This window comes from Pyrgilauda ruficollis, unplaced genomic scaffold, assembly GCF_017590135.1.
Source record: "Pyrgilauda ruficollis isolate IOZ18807 unplaced genomic scaffold, ASM1759013v1 scaffold1, whole genome shotgun sequence".
Classification (NCBI taxonomy): Eukaryota; Metazoa; Chordata; class Aves; order Passeriformes; family Passeridae; genus Pyrgilauda; species Pyrgilauda ruficollis.
The window spans coordinates 13406554-13431168 of NW_024508100.1; the positions used below are offsets into that span (position 1 = coordinate 13406554).

General features: G+C 43.1%; 1 protein-coding gene across 1 annotated transcript; it reads right to left on the reverse strand.

Moving 5' to 3' along the window:
• Nucleotides 1-2627: 2627 nt before the first annotated feature.
• On the reverse strand, nt 2628-21490 carry LGI2 (leucine rich repeat LGI family member 2). Its single transcript, XM_041489129.1, has 10 exons — nt 21467-21490; nt 20685-20836; nt 19468-19920; nt 19305-19376; nt 16281-16352; nt 12906-12977; nt 12263-12334; nt 11027-11196; nt 6278-6442; nt 2628-3782 (listed from the first exon to the last, which is right to left on the reverse strand). The coding sequence occupies exons 1-10, from the start codon at nt 21488-21490 to the stop codon at nt 2965-2967; spliced, it is 2070 nt and encodes a 689-aa protein (XP_041345063.1). The 3' UTR covers nt 2628-2964.
• Nucleotides 21491-24615: the final 3125 nt, after the last annotated feature.

Consider the following 24615-nt stretch of genomic DNA (forward strand, 5'->3'; position numbering starts at 1 on the left):
TGGCATGTTCTGTTATCCTTTTTCACTGTCCTGATGGTCTAACATTTTAACGAATTATGAATATGCATATTTTATTTACTATTCAAAACAATTTCTATTACAGAATATAGGCAATGGAGAAAACCATGGTTGCATTTGGAAAGGCAGAAAGGATTTTCAATGATTAACAATTTCTGTTTTATGCCTGAATCCTGCAGCTTTTCCTTGGGAGCAGGAAGAGCAGAACAAGGCTCTTTTCGAGGTCTTGCCTTTGTTTAATCCTGTGAAAGGTACCATAACCTTTTCTTAATTCAACTGGTGCTTTTTGTCCTCGCTCTTAGCTGCTTTGACCTCCTGTGCATGAGCTCAGCAGAACAGGCAGGCCAGTGTCTGGCTCCAGGTTGTTCCTGAGGCTGGGAGAGATGCTGAGCTGGGCTTTCTGACCAACCAACACAGCTACCCTACAGAAGCAGCAGTCTGCCCGCAGAATTAATTTCCCTCACTCTCTTCTTCTGGTCCCATGTGAATGAGCTAGACTCCTGTGGATCACCTTATCCTCTTTATTAAGCCTGTCTCTGCTTACCATTTTAATTTAATCCAACTTGATAGCCAAGTCTCAAAATCCCCTTGGCTCTTGAAACAGTACAATCTCCCGGTATTCAATACACAAGCCTTTTTCCAGCATCCTCTTGCTTCCCTTCAAGGATCCTATTTCTCTAAACTAGCTTTTCACACTGACTGATGCCCCTTCCTGAGTCACTAGAACTCACAGTTGAGCCCTAAAATAAAGTGCTGGTGCACTGAGAAATGCCACTCTCATCAGAATATCTAACTCTAGTGAAACTTGCATGCTTAACAGAAAAGCAATATAAAATGCTTTCCCACAACATAGGCTAAATAAACGTTGCTTGCCAGCTATATCCACTTTAAAAAGTAAACTGGAAACATAGGAAGAAATTGCATTCACTGGCAGACACGAGTATCTTTGTTTTGTCAGATTTGTTAGCTTAATCCTAGGAAAGGTATTGCTAAACCCTATTGCAGAGTGTTGGTTTGCATCTATTGGTCTTGATTGAACCACTGGGACTGAGACCCCATTGGGATTCAGAGGGCAGCACTCAGTATCTCAGAGGGTAGGATGGGCCAGGTTGCCAGCGTAGCTAAAAACAAAACCAGGTTGAACAACTCTGTAGGAAAAAAAACCCCTAACACATAACTGAAAATCAGGATGAGTTATGTCTCTGACAGGCCAGTAATAACTTCATTTCATAGCAGAGTGGCAAAAGTTGGAGAAGACTGTGACATGCCAGGTCACTGGTAGGTTATGACCCCTCATGGGAGCTCTTATACATAATCTTCTTCTGCAGCACACTTCACACCCTGGATATTGGAAAGCCTATGAGAACATCTCTCTTTATGATCATAGGCCATGTCCAGGAATAAAATGTCAAACTCGCTCAGCAGAAGGATGGTGAGATAGGCCTAAGTATGATGGAATAAAGGATCGTTTCCTTTGCTCCTCCTGCTTTATGCAAGACCTCCATATTATCCAAGGCAGCAATGCAACAGCAAGACATGACAAAACAACCTAGTAGACTAAGTGGTATGGAAATGTAAAGAAATATCCTGTGTAAGTGAGCAAAAAAGAGCTCTGATACACAATTTTTTTGGGTAAGAGGGGCAAAGACCCTTTCCCGGAAAACAGTCCCCTGCTGTTTTCTTGAGAGAGGCTCTGTGTGGCAGGAATGCCCTGAGTCATTAGGATGGCTGAATGGCTTGGTCTGTAACCACCCAAAACACCAATGAAGCACAGTCTGCCCACATGCTCCTCTTTAGCCTTCAATGGATTGGCAAGCCTGGACTCACCAGTGGAAATCTTTCTTGGAGGCAGGATTAGCTCCAGTCTGAAACAGCTGCAACAGCTTGGTTTCAGATGACTTGGTGATACTGAAGTCACAGTTAGACTTTAGCCAGAAGGAGGATTTCATAAATACAACTTTGATGTCCCAAACCTGAATTTACTGCTAATGAGCTGTGCTGTGTGGGAAATGCTAGGCAATAAATCACCTCACTGAGCCCAGAGGAGCTACAACATGGGGTGCATCAATGTCAGTATGTGTTTCAGGCAAAGCTTAAGCCCTGCCTTCTGGAGTAATATGTTAAACACTCAGAATCTACTGGAAATCAGGAAAAATATGAATTAGGGCAAAATGGAATGGATTTCTGAAATACCTATTAAAACAGAGAGTGGGTGTGACTTGTAGTTGATTTGTTCATGGCATTATGCAGACCTCTGACATTTTCTATCTGTAATAACTTGTTAAGATCTCATGGTCCTCAAGAGACACACTATTCCTAGCTGCCTGTTTACTGTGGGCTGGGCTACTTGTTATGCACAATTTATTGCTGAAAAAAGTGAATAATGGTAGAAAAACGGCAATAGATTTTGACTCTCCCTTCAGTCTGCAAAGAATTATAATGATGTCTTGGATTTACTGTGAACCAGAAAGAAAGATTTTGAAGAGAGAACTCAGTGTATTCTAGAATATTCCTGCTTGCTTTTACAATTCATCAGCAACCACGAAGAACAGGCTCTAATATTAAAACTACACTACTAAAATGTTACTTTAGGAGTCAAGATCATTTTTATGCTTTGTATGGCTCACTTTTTGTTTTCTTTATGAGATGTTCAACTCAAGGTAGTTTCCTGGATTAAATTTAGATCATTTTCTTAGATGTCAACATTAATTCTAATGCACTGCATTCCTCTTTGAATGACTGAAGATTGCAAAGTGTCTTTGAAAGAGGATAAAATGGACATGTCATGCAGTAACCAAGTAAATGCAGTCCCTGATTAATATGCAAGTTTGAAAAGTTCAGAAAATGTCATCATACTCCATAGGTGCACCCTGTTTTTGGAAAGGTCTCTTTTTGTTTTGTTTGTTTATAAATGTCATTCTACATAAATTTCACTCTAGCATCTTTTCATAAACTCAAGTCAATGATGATATGTTCAAATATTTGAGTGTTTCCTTTAAAACTAGAGGCAAAGAAAAAATCTCTTCGATCTGTTGACACAGCTGTGAAAGACCGTGGTGCTTGCACATAGATTTCTTTAAATAATCTGAATATCTTCTTTTCACCATCCCACTGGTAAATCTGGGAGAAGGTATAGTCACTTCCCAAGGCTAGGTAATAATTGTTCTTGAAGGAGAAAGGCTGCAGCGTCATGGCTCCTCGGGATGGAAGAGCCTGTATCTCCACAAACTGTTTGCTATTCCATTTCATAACTCTGGAGTCACCAATGAATCTTGTGAGTGTGATGTAAAGGTCATCTTGTATCCTGAAACTCTTCACAGCCAAGACATCTTCCATGTTGGGGATTTCACCGTGTGGGACAAACTTTTTGGAGGCTTTGTTCCACTGGAGTATAATGGGTACCTGGGAACGGCTAGAGAGGATTAAATATGATTTCCCATCTATATCGAGAAACTCAGCATCAGTGTCCCTGAACCACTCGTGAAGAGACTGATACGAATAAAATCCTTTGTTATTCCACTTATACACTGTTGACAAACCTGCTTTAGAGCTATCTGCTATGACAAAAAACATTTCACTGTCTATCTCAAAAAGCTCTATATCGTTTGGCTTGGAAATGCGAGATTCTTCAATATCCTGGAATTTGACAAACTTCGTCCAGCTTTCATCAAACTTGTAAATGTGTGAGCCACCAAAGAGCTGTGCCACCACCACAAAGACTTGGTCACCAACAAGAACGGCTTTACATCCCACTATAGACTGACCTATTGCCCAAAGAAAGAAAACAAAACAACACATGTATTAGCACAGCACAAGCCACACTTTACACCACAGACATTATTACCAAATCACCCCTCCCCTTTTTTTACACCTGCACCATCTCATAATTTTGTTTTCTGCTACATGCCATCAGAGCATCTTCTCAAGCTTTTTGCTTCCCAATAACTGGAGAGATGACTTGTCCCACCCTGCAATGTGTGCAAGTATGATGTACCATAAAATCCTAATTCCTTGTTTTGCAAAATACTTTTTATTTCTCTGTTTGTTCAAGCACATGGTCCCTGGTATCCAAAACAATTATTTAAGCTAAATTTTATTAATTAAAAATGACAAGAGTTTTTATCTTGTCATTCATCAGATATCTGAAATTCTCTTATTCTTGTAATCTTTCTGTCTTAACTAGAAGAATGAAATATATTTTTCTTGCTCCAGAAGGGTTAGAGTCAGCTTTTTGCTACTGTACATAGAAATATTTATGCACCTTGTGGATATATCCCCTGACAGCAGGATGAAAAAGATAAATCTCACTCTGTAGTTTGTGCTAGGTATTCTTGAGATTTTGTTAAACTAGAAATATTTAGCAATATTGCAGTTGCCAGATAGATCAGATCAGGTTATGGTCTGTCTTGAGAATGTCAAGTTGCACTAAAAAGAACCCCATCAAAAACGTAACAATGAGACTATTACAATAGGTGTTGTTGGAAGCAGAGAGGAATTCCTCTGTGAAGCACACAGTTTAAGTAGAACTACAGCTGCCCAAGCTCCCCAGTGCATCCTTGGTCAGCCGCTACAGGAGATTTACCCTGGCTCTTCTGCTGGTCCCCTACCTGTGGCTTTCAGAGCTGGCCTGGGATGACCTGCCACCCTCGCAGTGTAGGAGAGCTGGGTGTACCTTCACCTCAAGTACAGCAAGGGATCTGCAGCACAGGCATGAATGGTCAAGCTGATCATCCAGGCTCCTTCTGATCTAACTTAGTCAAAACACAAACTCTAGAAGAGCTTTCACCTGTCTCCTTCTGCAGAGGACAGCAATGCTTTTCTCTTAACGTTCACTCTAAAGGCAATCTTGACAACTAGCTCAGCTCCAAAACCCCACATTGTAAAAAGTGCTAAATTTAGATATCCAAATGCCAAGCATATGGTAAGTAGTGAAATTCTCTGTGGAGCTGGCTCCAGAGCTCTACAAAACACTCTTCAGTCTCTGCAGGAGGCTCTTTATGTTCCTGTGTCCCCTGGCAAAAATCAGGCTCATGTACATTTCAGAGTCCAGAGCTCAGACCTTCCAGGAGCAAGCTCTGGGTGTGGAGCTAGGACAAAAATCCTTTGCAGAAATGTCTCCTAATCAAATCATTCAAAGGAAGATTAAATACACCTGGAAGTGTGTATCTAGTGTTTGCTATCTTTGCAAATGAGTCAAACTCTCAACTTAGTTTCCAGAGATTTTCTAGGGCTCACTTAGCTCTCTCTGAGCTGTTGACTTCTCAGTTTACATCCCTGGCACATTTTTTACCCTAATCTACCAAAACACAATGAAACCTAAAAAAGCAACAGGTTTTGTTTCAAAAATTTCGTGACAGAGGGGTAGCTTCTTGTAAGATTTTGTTAGTGACACACACAGCTGATCTGAGAGGCAAGTGCTTGCTGCCTTTGTAGAATTCCACACCAGAGAAGGACACAGCATACTCTATGTCTCCCAAAATATAGGTAAAAAATAATCTATCACACACAACAAGGACAGGAGGAAAAGATGCTCCTTTGATAATTTAGCTCCTGAGTATTCAAAACCTCTGGCTTGGAGTATCTGGGAAAACAGGCAGCAGAAAACAGCTTTGAAGACTCTGCTGTCATGGTGTGACTGAGCACCACAAGTGTTGGTTAGGGTCAGAACGGCTGTGAGAAACTCAGCATTAGAACACCACCTGGCATCCACACAGGCTGTTTGTTTGGTCAGTAATCTGACCAAGAAGTTAATTGAGCATATTTGTAAATTGAAAGTAAATGCTGAAGATTTACAGCACATCTCTTTAGGTAACAATCACAGTTTAAATATTTTCAGCTGTCTTCCTGGTCAGCTCACCCTACAAGCATCCTTCAGACCTGTTTCCTTCAACATGCAATAGATTGTTTTTATATTTTGTTTTGTAGGCACTTTGGCAAGATCAAGTGCTCCTTCAGCTTCTGCTTTAACTTGCTGTGTGATTGAGGCAGTGAATGCTAAGCTGGGCCAAGGTATGACATTTATAGCAAGTGTTTATGCCTTCAGAAAAGTTTACAATATTGGACAAAAAAAAGCCTAGTTTGTAAGGTTAAATGTGCATGTATTAACAAGATGCACTACTCCATGGAGTCATTCATGTCCAAACATCACTCACTTCAATCAGCCAAATTCAACAGAGATTCAGGACAAAACTCAATAAACTGATCCCATCTACAAATCTTATCCACTTCATCAGTGGCTGGAATCTCAGTGTTGATATACCTGTGATATTGTCGTAACTCCTGAAATTCATTTCAATGTGATCCCACTCCAGCACCATGCAGTTCTCCATGCTGGGCTGTGCAATAGCTACAAACACATCATTCTTTGAGTTGAATGTATCCACTGAAACAGAGTGGTAGGGCAAAATCTGGTGGACAACAAAATCTAGAAACATACATTTATGACAGTTAGGATGCATCCTTGCTGGAAACACAGAGTAAGTGGTCACTGATTAGAACGATGTACACTGGAAAATGAGTTAAATACTCTGCATTTTGTATAACACTATCATGAAGCATCAGTACTCATGCTAGGCATGCACCAACAGAGAAAGTGTCTCCTGCTTTAGGTATCATGAACTGTCCTCTGAAAATGTATTTGTCAAGGAGCTCAAATATGTAAAGAGTGAAATAATTCAGATTTTCCAGCCAGGCTGGCTACTATCAGTGAAATTTAGAAGTCTCTTTCCCCACAGCTGGAAGTTGCTTTCCCGTCAAGTGAAATGGCCTTGCTAGAATCACATTCAAGCTGAGAGACAGCAACTACCAGCTGAAGTCCAATAACTTCTTAAGTCATGCAAATTTAATCACTAGCAATTTGTGTTATGCTAAACCAGGCAGAAAGTGAAATGATATCTGAAGTTTGCCTGGGGATAACCCCATTTAGCCTAGACCATAGACAAAATGGTGTAATCAAAAACTCAGTTAACATAATGTTTTATGGGGCATTATAATGTAGTTTAGGCATAAAATACAACCAACCTGAAAATTACTATCCAGTGGAAAACTTATACTAGACAATAAGACTGAAAAATTGGAGCAACCTGCCTTTGTAGACTTAATTGAAAATTCACGCTGGAGTATGTCAGCAGTCACCACAGAGCCAGTCTGGGGCAAAGTGAGGAGATTTGGGTCTGAATTTGACATTTGACCACACAGCTGTGCAAGATCTCTATTATCAGGGCGGGGGGAAATGGTGTAGCAGAGCTGACAAAGCACTCAGGTCTAAAGTGTGGTCAGAGGCTTGCATTGAAGTCGTGTATGGATATAGACACATAGAAAAGGAAAGGCAACTTCCCCATGATGGCATTTCTGTGCAGAACCACTGCTCTGCTCTGCACTGTTTTTAGCTCCATTTGCTACAAGCCTTCACCATGCATTGCTATGTTGGAAGGGCCTGAGCATCCAGGGATTTTGGTGAAATGGTAATTAAGTCCTCACTCGAGTCCCTTATTTTGGTGCATTATGAAATAATTGCTTCTGAATGAAGAACCCTCTGTTTCTGCATGCTTGAAAGCCTTGCCCTTGAGGAGTTACACTTGTGGAGAATAAAGATAGATGACTACCATTAAACAAACAGAGCAGATTCCACAGCTGTGAAAGAAATGACAGTCTTCATTCTTCGAGGGCTATTATACAGAGCTTGGGCTTGGTTCATAAATGCTGGTAGGCAAACAAGAAAGTTATCTTCATTCACTGGGAAACTAAAAGGGCTGGGGAAAACTGACACTGAAGTATGCAAAAAGTAAAAGTAACTGACCACTTGTAAAAGGATGGAGTAAGAGCAGATACAGTCACACAAAATAAAAATATTTTTTAAATCTTGAGGGGAAAAAACCCCAGAAAACTAATCCTGAAAAGACATCTCTTGGAATCTGAACAGCTGTGAAACTCTTTGGGGGAATCTGTGAATTGAAACAAACCAGTCTGTATGTGAAAATGGGTAGGGAAATCATTTGTAATCAGTAAAAAGCAATAAACATTGGTTTTAGCACCAGCTGGGAATACCAGACTGTAATGTAGAAGAGGGTTACACAGTGAAAGTTGCTGCCACATCAGGGTTGCAAAAAATTCTAATACAGTAAATACAGGACTGGGGGAGGAGCCCTTTTCCAATATCTTTCTCTTTTAAGCTGGATCCCCTGGATGGCAGAGGGCAGAGGACACAGCCCACACTTTCTCCCTGTGCTGCTGGCTGCATCAGCTGTCCCTCTCTCCCTACCCCCCAATACACAGTTTTGCTCTCCCTGTCTCAAGACACATGGTTTTCATGCTGTTTTCTGCTGGCTTATAGTGGGGCTGTCCCCCTGTCCTCCAGCCACTTATTCCACTTCTGCTCCCTCTGTGGTTGAGCTGGCATCATGGTGTCACAGGTGAGGGGCCCAACACTTTTATTGGGGTGATTTTCGTTCTGGCAGCCCTTGCTCAGGCTGATCCCTGCACACAGGAGCACTGATGCCAGCACAGGAGAGTGCAGGGAACATTACAGGACACTAAGTAAAAACTTAAATGATACTCTGTTTGGGCAGCTGCTCCAAAGCTGTATCCTGCCATTCAGTCCCACTCTCCTCACATCCCTTCCTCCTTGCAGAGGACTATCCAGGACCTGGGTGTGCCAGCAGGGAGTGTTAACCATCCTTTCCCTTCTCCCACCACAGGAGATCTCCAGCACAGGAGCAAGAATGGAGCAGTAGCTATTAATATGCAAACTACCTCCCTTCCAGACAGCAGGGAAAGAGAAGACCACCTCCAGAAGACAATCCCAGCTAGGTAAAGAAAGGGGGAAACAAGCTTCCAAAGCTCAGTGAGATGATCCCTTCTTGCAGGTCTGGGCAAAGCTGGTCCCAGGCATGCACATGGCCTCTTTCCAGTGGCTGTAGGAGCCCGAGGCCTGTTTTCCAGTCTCCTGAAAGTGAGTCACATGTTCCCTGTGGTGCTCACAGCCACAGGACAGCCCCCTCACACACTGTTGAGGAAGAAAGACAAGAAATGAAGTGAAATGGCTTAACCTGCTTCCATGATGTAAGCACTGAGAAATGGAAAAGACAGATGCTATCACAAAAAGAGTTAAAATGCAGGTCACCAATACTGTCAATCGCTTTCTCTGTGAAGAAACAACAGGACCATTTTGTTCTTTGCCATTTGATTTTAAATTTGGCAGCACCTCTTTCCATCTCTCCTGTTACCATTGTAGCAGTTCAGCTGATGCAATGATCTGACTGGGCCAACAAGACACACATTTTACCAAGCAAACTGCTTTGTTGCTACATCCTGCATCCAGTCGTGCTCTACACAGAGTACTGGAGACCAGAAATGATGGAAAGTCTGATCCCAGCTGGCAAAGGACAGAAATACTATACTGAAGACTAACATGAATGAAAGAGTTCTGCAGAGCCCTATCCACCACTGACTGGGAAGGGAGAATACACCTACAGTGTGTATTCTAAGCCTGTGACTAATCTATCCTCAAGGAAGGAATATGGGCGTATTTACACTCCCTTTGGATCTGGGGGAGGCCATAGCAGAGAAGGAGAAAACAGCAGTGGTCTGACACCACAGACCACCAAGGTCATACAGAGCAGAATGTGACAGCACCATGCAGTGCTGTGGAGCTTCTCTGAGGGCATTTGAACAAATATTCAGCTGGGCTGTCCTTGCCTCATGGAACACCTTTGGTTCCCTAAAACTCTGCAGCATGTGGAGTTAGATTGATGCTTGGTGTAATTTCACTTACAGCAGACAGAGGGACAATGTTAAGGGTGAATTTTGCCTGGAGCAACTTTACAGCGTCTAGGTACAAAAAAGTGACAGAGGGCTGGTAGATCACGATAGGTTTGTGGACCAGGTGAGGCTTTCTCTTGTGCACTGTTAGTGCTACACAATGGCTTAAACCAGACTGCAATGAAATAAAGCCTGCTTTTATTTTGCATTGCTGCGTCTCGGTGATTTGGCAGATGCAGGAACGTAACTTTGGTGCTGTTCTAAACTTCATTGCTCTCCTGTGTTTGACATTCTTTTATGCAGCAGGTTATTGTATTACCTCTGCTGCTCTTGTGACATAATTTTGAATTCTGAGTTCGTTCTCTTTTCCTTCACATTTTGCCATCAAAGCACCTTTCATACCTTTTCCTGAAATTTCATTTTACATTACTAGTAATCACCTTTTTTCTTGTCTTTTAATAATAATGACTGACTTGATGACAGATGAGAACTTGCACACCTTTGATATTACTGTCTAGAAAAAAGGCAGAGCCCTGACATCCTATTCAAAGAAGATGAAAAACAATACCCGCAGCTGATATTTTCAGTTATATGATGTGACTACATTTAAAGATAGGTAACTGCAGCAGTTTTGGCATAAAATATAAGCATAACCACATGCAAATTTCTCTTCACTCCCTTCAGCATGCTTTACATTACCTTAAAAAATAAAAAAAATCAAGATCCTAGGCAAGACAGTAGTCAGAATATTATTGGACTTTTCTCATCAACTTAATGGGGTTCCCTGAAGAACTTCTGGCACTATTGCCACCATCTTTGATGCTAATAAATCATGATTTATCAAATAAAGATAACAGCTATAGCCACATTTTTGAACTTATTTTCATTGCTTTCTGTGAAATACAGAGATTTTGGGAAGCTCATCTGCTATAACTATGTGGCTTTATTCCAGATAATAAAAAGCATTCTGTGATGAAAATTAAGCCACAAATTGAGTCATAATCAAGTCTTTTGGAATATGAATAGGCAGAGCTCTTCTCCCATTATCACTTAATCCAAATAAAAACTCAGTACATACTTTGGCATCTAAATGTAATTTTCCCATTTTGTACTTGTTCTAGTACTTGGAAGTGCTTTGTATGTAACCCTTTCCTCCCCCCAGGTCATGCTCATAGAGGCGAAAGGGTATAATCTAAACTTCTGATATTTAACCATTTGTAGTGTGCTTAGAAATATACATTCTGAATACCTGTAGTGGTGCATTCATAATCAAAACTTGTCACATCATTTAACTTCTTATCCTGATATTCTGCTGGACCAATACACAGGACATCAGAAACAGTGGAATTTGTCATCTTTAACCACAAAAACAACCACTTGGCTTTGCAGTCACACTCAAATTTATTTCCCCTTAAATCTCTAAAAAAACACACAGAAATAAACATATTTGAAAAGGTTGATAGCAATATGAGTACTACAGAACTGTCATCACCTTGGCATGCTGAATTTCAAAATATCTGAGTATCCTTGAATTGTTCTCAACTGAAAACGGGGAAGTTTCTTAAGTTTTATCTGCACTTCTTTATCATGAGCTCTCTTTCAGTGGGTTTTTTGAAAAACTGTTGCATTCTATGGTCATATATAATCATAGTAATGGAGCACTGTGATTCATGTGTAAAGTTACTTTTTTGGTAAGTTTTCATAGGATGAGGACTGTAATGCAATACATCCTGACATTCAGGTTGTCTGCTGAAGGCCTCCTTTGCACCATTTACCAGTGACACAGAGAATTCCCATTCCTTCACTAAACTGTTCCAGTACTGCTGGTTGACAGAGCAGCCTTGCAGATGTGAAATACAGATGTAAGACTTGTATTTTTTGAGTTGCTGCTGATATAGAGTCAATTTAGCTTCTTCCAGCTCATGTATGTACAATTTCAGCACTATACTTGTTCTTTGATCCTTTGGCAATTTCTGTGGCTTATGATTTTACTTTGTTGTTTGGAAGAGCCAGGCCAAAAATAGGGGAATCCTAGGTACACAGGGAAATACTGACAGAATGTCAGCAAACTGCTACAACTGCACAGAAACAAGGAAAAGAAGGTGTTTTTTTTTTTTTTTTTTTAACTAATCCCTTGTACTAAAATAATCTCGGGGAATATGCAACAATAATAGGGAAATATGTTCAGAGAAACGGTCATTTTAAAATTCATTGTCTCCCTTTCTCTAAAACACAATTTACAAGACATCAGAAAGAAGTACAATAACACAAGCTACGTACAGCATCATAAGAAGCAACAGTGATTTAAGAAGTAGTAGTTACTTTAGAAGAGTCTATCAAGCAAATAATTGTATAATGAAAAACAAATAGAACAAAAAAATACATTTTTTTTTTCTGTGTAGATACCAGATACAGCACCACACACCCAGCACCTAAAACTAAGAGCAAGACTGACAGAAGCAGTAGAAAGATTCTCATTACTTACAGTTCAATTAAAGAATCTAAATCACTGAAGACATCCCTTGGCAAAGCTTTGAGGTGGTTATTTGCCAACGAACTAGAAAAGAAAGTTAGAACTTAGTATCATTGCTATCTCTTACCTTGCAATTCTTACAAAGTCTGAGCTCACTTACAGGTTGTTAATTATCCAGTACTGTCCAGCCACTGGCACTGTTAGAAGTTACCAGGAATAGGCATTAATTATTCTCATTCAAGAATGGAGATTGCTTGAAGTTCACATGAAAGTAAAATATTTAAAGCTTTTTTTTTTTTTTTTCCCCAGGTGCAAATGTAACCCACAGAGCAATCGCTGAGCACACTGGAGAGAAGCAGGAATGTTAATCATGAGCGGGCAGTGTGGTGCTGGTGGTGGTCCCAGTGCAGCACTGGGCACCAGGGGCATCCCAGACCCAGCTGTGCCTGTGCACAGGCAGCCCAACATGTGGCAGTGCTGCCCAGGCAAGAATTGCTCTAAGGCTGGTTCTTAATTTATGGAAAGGATGTTGTTGACAGCAGTAGGAAGCTGACACAGAGGGAAGAGACGTTTTCTGTGTAGCAGGAAAACCAGTGGTCTCCCAGGAGAATTTTGTTCAAGTAGAAATTACTCTATTAAGTGTTAAATAACTTACAGGTGAGTCAGGTCACGAAGGCCACGAAATGCATTTCTTGAAATGGTTTCAATTTTGTTTCCTTCAATAAATCTAGGCCAAAAAAAGAGTATTTTAAAATACTTTAAGTAACATTATTATTAGCACCACTGTGCTTTAAGCTATGGTTGCCAGATGCAGCATATTTCTGGGCAGCTTCTTCAGACTGAGAAGTGGGAAGTCTCAGTGGAGTTGCTCATGTTCCCTTTTCCCATTTCCTTGGGCAGACTGCAAGGAACAATTCATGTACCTGGCATCACAATGGATAGCACATGACACAAATGCCCAGCAGAAATGGAATAAAGTGAACAAGGCAAAAAAAAATATTTCTCTCTTGGTAATCCTCTCAGGATGTGTTGTGTGAGGCAAGAGACCTGTGTAGGAGGCAGACTTTAGAAGATAAAGTCCTACCTTTCCCTCTCACAACTCAGCAGCATTTTGAAACCAGCAGGCAGCACAGAGGTGCCAGGGCTGCCCAGGCTGCAGAGCTGCTCTGGTGGGTCCTGCTCCCGTGGCTGCACACGCACACAGTGCCACCTCCGTGCCCACACAACCCTGACTTGAACTGACACATTTGACATCTGCACAAATGGCAAGACCTCTGCCTTGGTTCAGTTCTGGCTGCCACAGTTCAGCTCTGTCCAGCTGGGACATCTCTGCAGGGTGCCAGCTGCACACAAGTCACAGCCCTGTGCACTGGGGGAATAATGACAGGCACATATCGACTCCAGCAGCACGCTGCTCCTCCTGACTGCACGTCAGCATTTCAAGAAAGAGCTGATATTTGAGCATCTTGACCCCTGAGCACTTGAGGACACATCCCCAAATACACCATGATCCCTGCAAAGTGATTGGAGCCAGGTGGCCATCAAGATATTGCACGATACAGCTATACCTGGATGAAGACAATGGTATGCTGACTTTATGAAAGGCTTATGAGATGAAAGTACCTCCCTTATTCTGTTTGACCTGCAGAGAAGTTAGAGAAAAAATGCTATGATACAAGGTTTCTTCTCAAGAAAGTGATAATGGGAATGCAGGAAATGACAAATGCTCTTGGTTCCGCAGTTTAGATGTAGGAAATATCCTTCATGAAGTGCCTGGGACCCTGACTGCAAACAAAGGGTGCAGATGAGAAAGTGTTGTGTCTACATGGGAGATGTCAGAGGCAGGTCAGTCCTCTCAGGGCTGTGTGGAGCCACAAATTCAATCCACAAGAGCAGAGAGCCACCCTGCCTCCTGACACCCTCAGTGCAGCTGGCATCCCTGCACAGCACCAGCTCAGTGGTCCATGCAAATAAACAAGGCTACACTGCTACAAGCTGGGACTCAGGAATTTGCCAGATTCTTGAATCACCAAGCCTGGTCTCCAAGAGATGCTACTCTGGGAATTCTAGTCTGTTCACCAGCAAAGCTCTCATCTTTATCAGACCTGTCTCACCCAGACTCTGCACACAGAGTTAGTTTAAGGGTGCATTAAATGCCATTATGAGTGCTGCAAGTGCAGCAGAACACAGTTGGATATATATTATCTATACATAGGTATCAGCTGTGGGTGCTCCCCAGCCACTCTTCAGCCAGAGACTTTGGCTTTGTACATACAGACACTTGTCATTCCTGTTTGTCATTGAGGTTTCCTTCTTCTCTACAAAGTCTGGTCCCTGGTGACTGAGAGACACGACTTATGGAAGCTGTATTGGTTTTACTGGCTGCATGGCCAAAGAAACAAATCACAGAGAAAGGCCACCCACAGCCAGTTCCCAAAAGGTGGAGGGGTGATTTTCTGGGAAGAGGAAAAGCTCTATGGAACTGGCAGAAAAGGCAACCACAACCATTAACTGAGACCACTTACTCAGCTGCTAAAATAATTTGAAACTCTAAGGCTTTACCAGTCTTCATCCTGCTCCCTGGCTTGCAGCTGGTGGCCAGGGACAGAGATTTGCCCTTTGGCCACCTGAGGAGGGCAGGGTGTTTCATTCAGACAGGGATCTGCCTGCAGTGACCAGTACAACTACCACAATGTATGCTATGCTGCTGGGACAAGCCCATCAGCACTTGAAAGCAGGCTGCTAATGGTATAACGCAAAATGTTTTCTTTCCTTTTTACAAACCACTGCAAATAATTTCTCCCTGTAGACACAAAGAAAAGAGAATGCTTGGATAACTTGTTATCTCTGAAAAATCCAGATGTAGCTGAAGCATGGATTTTAGCATACACCATTTACCATTAGCTGCAAATTCCATTGTTGGCTACTCCACATGTGCCAGACTATTAACCCTTAATATACCCCATCATAATATCTATTTGCCTTCAAGATTTCAGCAAGAGTCAGTTTTATAAGCATTGGTCTTTCTGTAAAAAGGACAAATGTTTTCCACAGCTACATTTCAGCTTGGAAAGGTGGGTGGAATGAGGATTTTTTTCAGGCCACATTCATATTTTCAAGCACACCAGCTCATACTGAGTAACACAGAGAAATGCTGTCCTTTGGAGTGTGAAGGGAGGACAGCCTTGTACCAGAGCTAATAATTTTGTTAAAAGAAAAATGGTGAACTAAAAATCAAAAAAAAAAACCAAAAAAAAAAGACCAGAAAAATCAACTAAGTGAATAATATAAACAAAAAGGACAGTTAAATATTTTAAAATAATAATATAAATAATTACAATAATATATATTGGAGCTAATAATTTTGTTAAAAGAAAAACGGTGAACTAAAAATCAAAAAAAAAAAAAAAAAAGACCAGAAAAATCAACTAAGTGAATAATATAAACAAAAAGGACAGTTAAATATTTTAAAACAATAATATAAATAATTACAATAATATATATTACATGAAGGTATGTTTATATATTTATGTATTTATAATTAATTAGATAAAAGTAAATTCTATGGACATTAAATAGGGTACCAGAAAAAAGGCAAAGTAAGAGGCAAAACCTGGGAGAAGAGAAGCAGAATCAGGGCTGTTCGGGACAGTACACCAATATTCTGCAATTCCTGCTCAGGCTGCCCATAGGTCAGAACAGACTGCTCCACCTCTTGCCTGAGATTCAAATCCCCTTAACAGGGGTGGCACTGTTCTGGAAAGCCCAGGCAAGGTCTTGCTAAGCAATGCCTTTTTGGTGTGCTGTAATTGCACAGAGATACCTTGTATTCAAGGCATCTTTTAAAAATGCACTGTAACGTCTGAAAAATCGTCAGCCACCATAAAGGGTATGTGCACAGGAGTGGAACATAAATCCTTCAGCTCCCCTGCTCTTGGGAATAACAGTAAAGATCAAGACTCTGCAGCAGGAATCTTGGCAACTTATCAAAACATCTTTATTTATAAAGGACATAAAATACCAAACTTACAGGTATTCTAGATGGAAGAGACCAGCAAAGGCATCATCTCGTATAACAGTGAAGGAGTTGGAGTTCAGCAAGCTGAAAATGGAGAGCAGGCATTAGGAAAGCACATTAAAACTTGACACACTGGATTATGCCTGTTGTGTTTATTGCCCATGACCAAACTAATCTTACTGACTTGAGCTCATATCACCCCACCAAAGCAGCACACATAAAATACTATGGAATGGTCTATTGAAAAAAAATTAAAAGGCATTACATGATGGTAGTTAATGCCCACTACTCCCCAGGAAAAATGTGCCATTGACCTTGGCTAAATGTGACCTGGTCCTCAACTCTATGGTCCACTGAGCAGAACAAGCCATCATTAGATGGCAGGTCTGCTGAGTGTGGCCCCATCCACTCACCACCCCTCCAGCCCCACTGACAACTTGTAAGAATCCACCTGAGCACCAGCCCTGAGCTCCCAAGCACCAGCTCTCATTTATGCAGTCTGTCTCCACCTGAGCACCAGCCCTGAGCTCCCAAGCACCAGCTCCCATTTATGCAGTCTCACTGGGCCAGCGCTCACTCATTCCACGCTCCCAGGGGGATGCTCCAAGCCTGACCTGCAGACAGGGTACAGCCTGCAGCGTGGGAGGATAGCAGCCAGTTTGTCAGCTGGAAACACAGACATGTCCAAACCACCGAGACAGAGAATCCTGCTGTCTTTATAAAGCAGAGCGCTGTGTCCACAGGCGGTGAGGAGGAGCTGCAGTGCTGCCTCCTCCAGGCGCTGCCTTGCCCTACTCCTGAGTGAACTTCAGGGACGAAAGATGTCAGAGCTGCACCAGAGAGGCTGTCACCTGAGCCAGCACAAGACAGCCAGGGAGAAGGAGGTTCTGGAGGCTTTGCCAGCAGAGTTCATGCATTGATGTATTAACGCACAACAGCAGACAATCTCCAGACTTTGATGTTCAAAGGCAAAGAGGGCAATCTCCTTTCAAGAAAATAGCAAAACTTCTAGTTTGGTCTAAAATATTAACACTACTCAGAAGAAATATTTTTTGGAAAATCTCAGAATTTGCCCTATGAATGAATATATCTGCACTAATTGCTTTATTAGAGCAACTGATTAATCTTCATTTTGTATGGTTTTAGGCATTTTACTAAAATTAATTTAGAAGACTAATGAACATGAAATGCAAACTTTCCCTGTGATCCCTGGATATTATGTTAATACTAGACAAATGCTCCTTAAATTATCCCAAAGAAATCTGACAAAGATGAAGACCACCATCAAAAATAAATCCTTGCATTACTATTTTACCATGATTACTGCCACAGGAGACATTGTCCTGAGGTGCCCATGTGCTCAATTATGCATGCAGCTCTTTGTTATTTTTTATATTTGTTTTTTAGCTCTTTGTTATTTATAATCACAATTTTTTTTCTCATGTTTTAAGGAAAAAGTTACAAATTGCACTAAACAACAGAATTTGTGAGTGCCCAAGGTGGTGGTGGTGGTGACCAATTCTTGCTTCCATATCTGACTTACCACATAAAGGGACATGAGGAACTTCTGCCTTCCTCAACAACCCACCTCTGCCCCACCATCTCCACAAAATCTACTGCAGCTAAAGAAAAGGGACAGTCTTTATCTGCTCTTCCTTCCTCTTCCTAGTGGCACCACCCAAACCAAGCTAGATTCCCCCCAGCTCTAATTTTCCACCCACAGCTTCTCACCCATGGATTTCTCCCTTTCCTTCCCAGCTGGCACAGGTGGTGTTTGCCACCATTCATTGGTGGGCAAGGTCCTCGTGTCCTCTGCTGGGAGCTCGGTGCTGACCCTCAGCTCTCACAGAAACTTGGTTTTGGGAACAGTTTCACACTAAAGGAGGTGAAGGCTTCCACCCTTTGCTTTGCCCACCTCCCCGCAGCATTTTGCATGGAGTGCTGTTCCTCCCAGTAGGAAGACAGGCCTTTGAGTCAAAGGAGATGGGATGCCCAAGGGGAGGGGCCTCACCATCAGCTACCAGACACCTTTAGAGAATACCTCTTGCTAAGACCAGTTTTAACATCTAGTTATGTGGCAAGCATTCAGTCTGGGTTTCTGGCAGGCTTTGGATCTTTTTGCTGAATTTTTCTTTGCAGTCCATCTTTGCCTGGCGGGGGGTCAGTCAGTCCTTTTGGGGTGGAGGTGTGGAGGGCCTGCCTGGTATCAGGAGTACTGGACAGGCTGCACTGGGCTAGGCAGGATGCAGGCTGCTGCTCAGCCTCACTGCAGCTTGCCAGAGGAGTGAGTATCCAGGCTCCCCAGGGGGGTTGTACCGCAGTCTCTGTATCTTCCCTGCTGCCTCCCAGGACAGCTAAATTAAGCAAGTTTGATCAAGCTCCTGGAGCAGGAGAGGAGGCACACACCTAACTGCAACATGGGCAGACCAAGCAGCTTGCCTGGGGTCAGGAAGGAGGGATGGCTGCTAAGTGCTGGGAGCTAGAACGCTGTCTCCTGGGACAGAGGAGCGCTGGGTCACAAGGCATCTGAGGGGCCACCCTCCAAGTGGCACCGTGCTGCAGACAACACCAGCACTTCACACACAGAGGATTCCCTCTGAAGGGTGTTCTGGCAGCCTCTGCTCACCCCACTGTGCCCACTGTGTCACAAAGCCAGGGCAAGACTCCTGGGCACAGAGCTGGAGTGAGAGCCACCACTACATAACTCTGGGGGGCAAAACTCAAACTTACTAAAGCTGAAGTTAAAAGAAAGAGGAACTTAGGGCATCATAAAACATTTTTCCCTCCTTTAGTAACTAAATACACATTTTATGAAGCGGTTTCTGAGCAGAAAATGCATCCCTGAGCAAAATATTATGAAACAGCAGCTACGCTGAGGGACTGTGCAAGCTGTCTTCTCCAGTTTTCTCCCTTTCTACAAGAGAAAGGGAACTCTAATTTAGGAGAAACTGAGAAGCTCTATGCTTAAAGGGACTCTATTTCGGAGGAAGGGGTGAAGTGCTACTTGGCCGTGCTCCTTCCCAGTGCCATACTTACAGCAGCTGCAGGGAGGGCAGGTGGGAAAACATCCTGTCCTTGACTTCGGAGAAGGTCCCGTTGACCAGGCTCCTGGAAAAAGAGATGCCGCCCGTCAGGCGGGACCGCCCCGCATCCCTTCGCCACCCTCCTGCCCGTCCCGGGCCGCGCTGCCCGCACTCACAGGGAGCCCAGGCCGGCGGGCAGGCTGCGCGGCGCCCCCGCCGCCCCCACGCACAGCGCCGACTCCCGCCAGCAGCTGCAGGGCGGCCCGCAGCGCGGCCTAGGCCACCCCCGCCGCCTCCCGCGCCCTGACATCAGCGCGGCGCCGCCTCCGCTGCGGCGCCGGGACGCGGAGGGGGGGTCCCGGCGGGCGGGGCGAGGCGAGGCGCGGCCGGGGCACCTCGCCCTCCGCCTCCCCGCGGGACAAAAGCCGAAAGCCCCGCGGGAGGCGGAGGGCGTGCGTGGCCCCCGCTGGTAGCTCCGGAGTGATGCTACCCCAGGCAATCGGGGGAAGCACTGATGTGCTGGAGCGTGTCCAGAGAAGGGTTTGGAGCACAAGTCGTACGAGGAAAGGCTGAGGGAGCTCGGGGTGTTTAGCCCGGAGAAAGGGAGGCTGGGGGTGGGATTTATTGCTCTTTACAGTTAACAGAAAGGAGATTGTAGTGGGGTAGATGTAGTCTCTTCCCCCAGGTAGTAAGAGATAGGACAAGAGGAAACAGACTCAAGTTGCACCAGAGCAGGTTTAGATTGGTATTAGGCAAAGTTTCTTCACTGAAGGGATTTTCAGGCATTGTAAGAGGCTGTCTGGGGAAGCGGTGGAATCACCATCCCTGGATGTGTTCAAAAAATCACAGAATTGTGGAATGGTGTGGGTTGGAAGAGATCTTAAACATCCTCTAGTGCCAAAACCCCTACCATGGACAGCTTTCACTAGACTAGGTTTCCCAGAGGCCTACCCCACCTGACCTTAGACACTTGCAGGGATGGGGCGCCCAGAACTCCTCTGGGCAACCTAATGTGCAAGTGTGGTACTTAAGGACATGGTTTAGTGGTGGACCTGGCAGTACTGGGTCAGTTATTTTACTTGATGATCTTAGAAGTCTTGTCTAACCATAATAATTCTATGGTTCTAAGACCAGCATGAGGGATGTCTAGATCATGAAAGAAGCAAATGAATGATGACACCACACAATTCCAGTTGCTTTCCAGTAGTATGTGTGTTAAGTATGCATTAATTGAATCATGTTGTATCTGAAGGCTTGAAAGGTTTCAAAACGGCATGTAAAGCCACATTTGTGGTGCCCCAATTTGAATGAGACATGTCAGGCACCTCAATAAAAGAATAACTCTTGTAACTTTATGTTACAAGTTACTTGTCTTGTAACATCAAATAATTACTTTTTGTAACTCTTGTAACCTTCACTCTCCTTTGTGTCCAAGCCTCTCTTCTTGGTTTGCACGGGCCAGGCGCGAAATTCCCGCGTCCATTTCCAGTGCCGCAGCTTGTGCCTGCTGCCCTCCCCACTGCCCACAGGCTCAAGCACAGCCTCCTGTTAGGTGGTTGAAGACACCAGTGAGACTCCTCTTCTTTGTGCTGAGCAGACCCAGGTCTCCATCTCCACCCATACACAATCCCTGCAGCAGGCAAAAATTCAGAAAGCGTGAGCAACACCTGAGCTAGCGGTTTAATTAATTTATCATCTGATTAGGCAGAAACAAGAAGAGAAATTGTTTGAGGTCAGTGTTAGTCCCAGTTTTCTTTGCCTCGTTTAATCTTTTCAGTGATTTTAATGATTTGTGTAATACATCTCTTTGCAGGAGCTGTTATGCACCACATCTGCATCTTAATTCCACAGCCACCATAATCTAAGGATGTTTATTTCATTGGCAAGCAGACAGAAATTGTTGTGAACCGTTAAAGCTGCTGAATTTCCTGTCATTCTCTTTCAGCTGGGCCACTGGCACATTATCCTGATGTCATTGAAAGTGCCAGAAAAAAAAATTATAAGAATGCTATCAGAAATCCAAAGGTGTTTTACTGTCTCTCACAGTGTCCTTCTGGACAAAATATCCTGCATGCAGCTAGAAAAGTCCACAATAGACTGTGTGAGCAGCTGACTGACAGGTTAGGCTTGAAGTGTTAGAGTAAAGGGGGTTACATCAGACTGTCAGCCAGTCACCTGTGGGGTTCCATAGGGCTCCATTTTAGGACCAGAGCTCTGTAAGGTTTTTATAAATTATCTGAGCACAGGAAATGAATTTACATTAAGTAAGTTTGATAATGATACTAAACTAGGAGGAGCTGTGGTCTCCCTCCAAGGTGAAGAGGCCCTGCAGAGAGATGTGGGTAAGACTAGAGGGCTGGGCACTCATCAAGCATACAAAATTTGATGACAGCAAGTGACAGATTCTTTATCTGGGACAGGTGATCCTGCTTATACATACAAATCAGAGGATGACAGCCTGGAGAACAGCCTATGGGAACAGATCTAAGGATCCAGGTCAGTGAAAAGTTGGATATGAGTCAGCAGTGCCCTGGAAGCCAGGAAGGCCAACTGTGTTCTGGGGAGCATCAGGCACAGCATGGCCAGCTGGGCAAGGGAGGGGATTGTCCTGCTCTGCTCTGAGCTGGGCAGCCTCGCCTCGAGATCTGGGGGCAGTTCTGGGCAGCACAGTGTAAGAAAGGATATAAAGCTATGAGGCTGTGTCCAGACAAGGGCAGCCAGAATGGTGAAAGGTCTTGAGGGCAAGATGTAATGAGGAGTGGCTGTGGTTGCTGGGTTTGTCTTGCAGAAGAGAAGGCTGAGGGGTGACCTGAGTGGGACCAATGACTTCTTCCAAGTGTCAGCAAAGGGGCAGATGCTGAACTCTCTCTTGTGATCCGTGACAGGACATAAAGAAATGGAAGGAAGCTGCATCAAGGGAAGTTCAGGTTGGTCATTAGAAAAAGGGTGTTAACTGAGAGGCTGGTCAGTCACTTCTCCCTGAGGAACTTGTCATTCCTCCAAGCCTGACAGAGTTCAAGGAACGTGGATCTGGATGCCACTTTGTTGTACAGTTTTGTTTTAGGTAATCCTGTGAGAAACATGGAGTTGGCGATATTTATTGGTTCCTTCCAACTTGAGTTATTCTATGATTCTATAAAAAGGACACGACAACAACTTCCCAAGACAGCAACAAAGTAATGATGTTCCCACGAACCAGACAAGACACTTCTCCATGAAGTGTGACTGCTGTGGCCATCCAGGGATGCCACTTTGGGAAGCCTTTGATACATTCACCCTTTCCAAGTGGCATTCAGTTTCTGTCAGGAAACACAGCTTCAGGGTTCAGTATTGCTACAGGGTTTTAAATGTCTACAAATGCCATATTGGTATGTAAAGCACCTTTTCTAAAAGACACAAAGCTAGGACCCCAATTCCACAATTCAGTTCTTCATCTTTCACTCATGCTAAGCTGTTTCCTGCAGACATCTAAAAATCCCAGGACATTTCAAAATATAAAACTATTTACCCACTAGCACTACCCACAATTAATTTTGCAGACAGGGTTTCTTCTGATTTAACTGATTTAAATGCAATTTATTTGGTAATCCTTTCTGTCTCCCCATGGAAAGGAAGAAGGATTTTCTCCTGCTGTACCCATCTGGGGTGTTCCATGCAGCCTCATCTGCAGCATCCCTGCTGCCCTCAGTGAGGGGCTGCCAGGCACAGACCACCCTTGCTGGTGGTCTTGAAAGTACACAGAGGGGTTCCTCATGCGTCAGAGGAGGATGAGGAGGAATGAGAGACAGGTGCAGCAGGGTCGGGGTACTGCAAAGGAAGGCACCAATGTGAAGAGTGTGGGCTTTATCAGAGGCTGAGGAGAGAGCCTGGAACACCAGCAGGACACAGCAGATGGTCCTGTCCTGCCGAAATTAAAAATGAATGGTTGTTTTGGAAAATTCACATGACAGAAAACAAGTATTTGAGTGGGTTAAAACTGTAAATGTGTATATAGGTAAGCACATATAAATTTCCTTAAAAGAATATTTAAAAATTGCTTGGTTTAAAAAGTGATGCTTATTTTATCCATGCCGAAGTATACAAATGCAGTAGTATAAAAATGAAATCTTCTCTCTTTATTGACAAGAAAATAGAAAATTGAATTTGATGTTGAAGTAGATCATCAAAGAGTGAGAAATAATACTGAAATGTGCATTTTGTTGCTTTCCTTCAAATTCCAGCTCACAGACACAGGTGATTTTTATGTAGACTTGCAGGAGCATCCATTTAAGTCATGCCACAAATAAATGCAGTCAGCTGCATATGAAATATTGTGCTATTCAATACCCATAGATAAAATGGCATTTCAGATGGGCAAAGAAGAACTCAGACAGCATGTCATCAGGCATGATATAAAAACTGAACATACAGAAGAGGTGCAAAGGCTGTGCCATGCCTTTGGAAGAGTCATTGTGACTGAGAGTGCAGGGGAACAGGGGGGTCCCCTGGGACTCAGTGTACCCCAGTGCAGAGCTGTACAGTGGTGCATGGGGTCTTCTAACTGGATGCTAAGTGGAAAATACTCTGATTCCCAGATGAGTATGACTGAGACATCTCAACATTTTGATGTATGACATTACCACTGTCACTTCTTCTAACACAGCAGCTCTTTTTCTTTTCAAAAATTTTGAATATTTATCTTGAATTGCAAAGAGAAAATAAATCAGAAGAGCATTTAGGAGCACAGAAATATTAAAATAAATATTTTGATGTGAAAGTTGCCAGCTTTGTTTCTTCAAGATCAGGAAGGCATTTCTCACATGTTCTCATTTTTACTTTTCAATCCCTTTTTCATAACCCCTGGCTTTATTGAGTAAGTATTAATATCGAGGCTTTGACTGTATTTTTTTCTGTAACCTGAGAGAAGTGGACAGTTATAGATAGAAGGTGACCTGCTGATCAGGTCCCCCCACAGAAAATGAGAGCATGGAAGGGAAAAACATTTAACATTTTGACTGAAAAAAAATAATTTCTAGGGTAGTTTGAAAATAAAAATTAGTTTTGTTGGATCACAACACACCACATCTCCAAAGAAATTTGAAAAAAAATTGTGGATGAGAGTAAAGTATGTCAGTGGAAGTGTTCCCACTATGAGGACCCTTAATTGCTTGTGACCCTGCTGTGGAGAAGGTATGGAAAAAATAATGCTCTGAGCAATATTCACCTTGCTGAGTGTTTTCCTTTCTTTCTTCACTCATGGTTGATGTGACCTTTTTGGACTCCAACTGCTAGAGGAGATGTACTGCAACATGCAGAGCACGTTATTATTACCTTGAATTTTCTCC

What these genes read in the sequence shown, in the direction of transcription:
- LGI2 (XM_041489129.1), bottom strand. Translation starts at nt 21,490, where the DNA reads ATGGAGCCCTATGGAACCCCACAG. An exon ending in CTGCCCTCCCTGCAGCTGCT is followed by an intron (nt 16,353 to 19,304) that starts GTAAGTATGGCA and finishes CTCCATTTTCAG; the next exon opens with CTTGCTGAACTCCAACTCCT. An exon ending in CTCTTCCATCTAGAATACCT is followed by an intron (nt 12,978 to 16,280) that starts GTAAGTTTGGTA and finishes TTTTTGGCCTAG; the next exon opens with ATTTATTGAAGGAAACAAAA.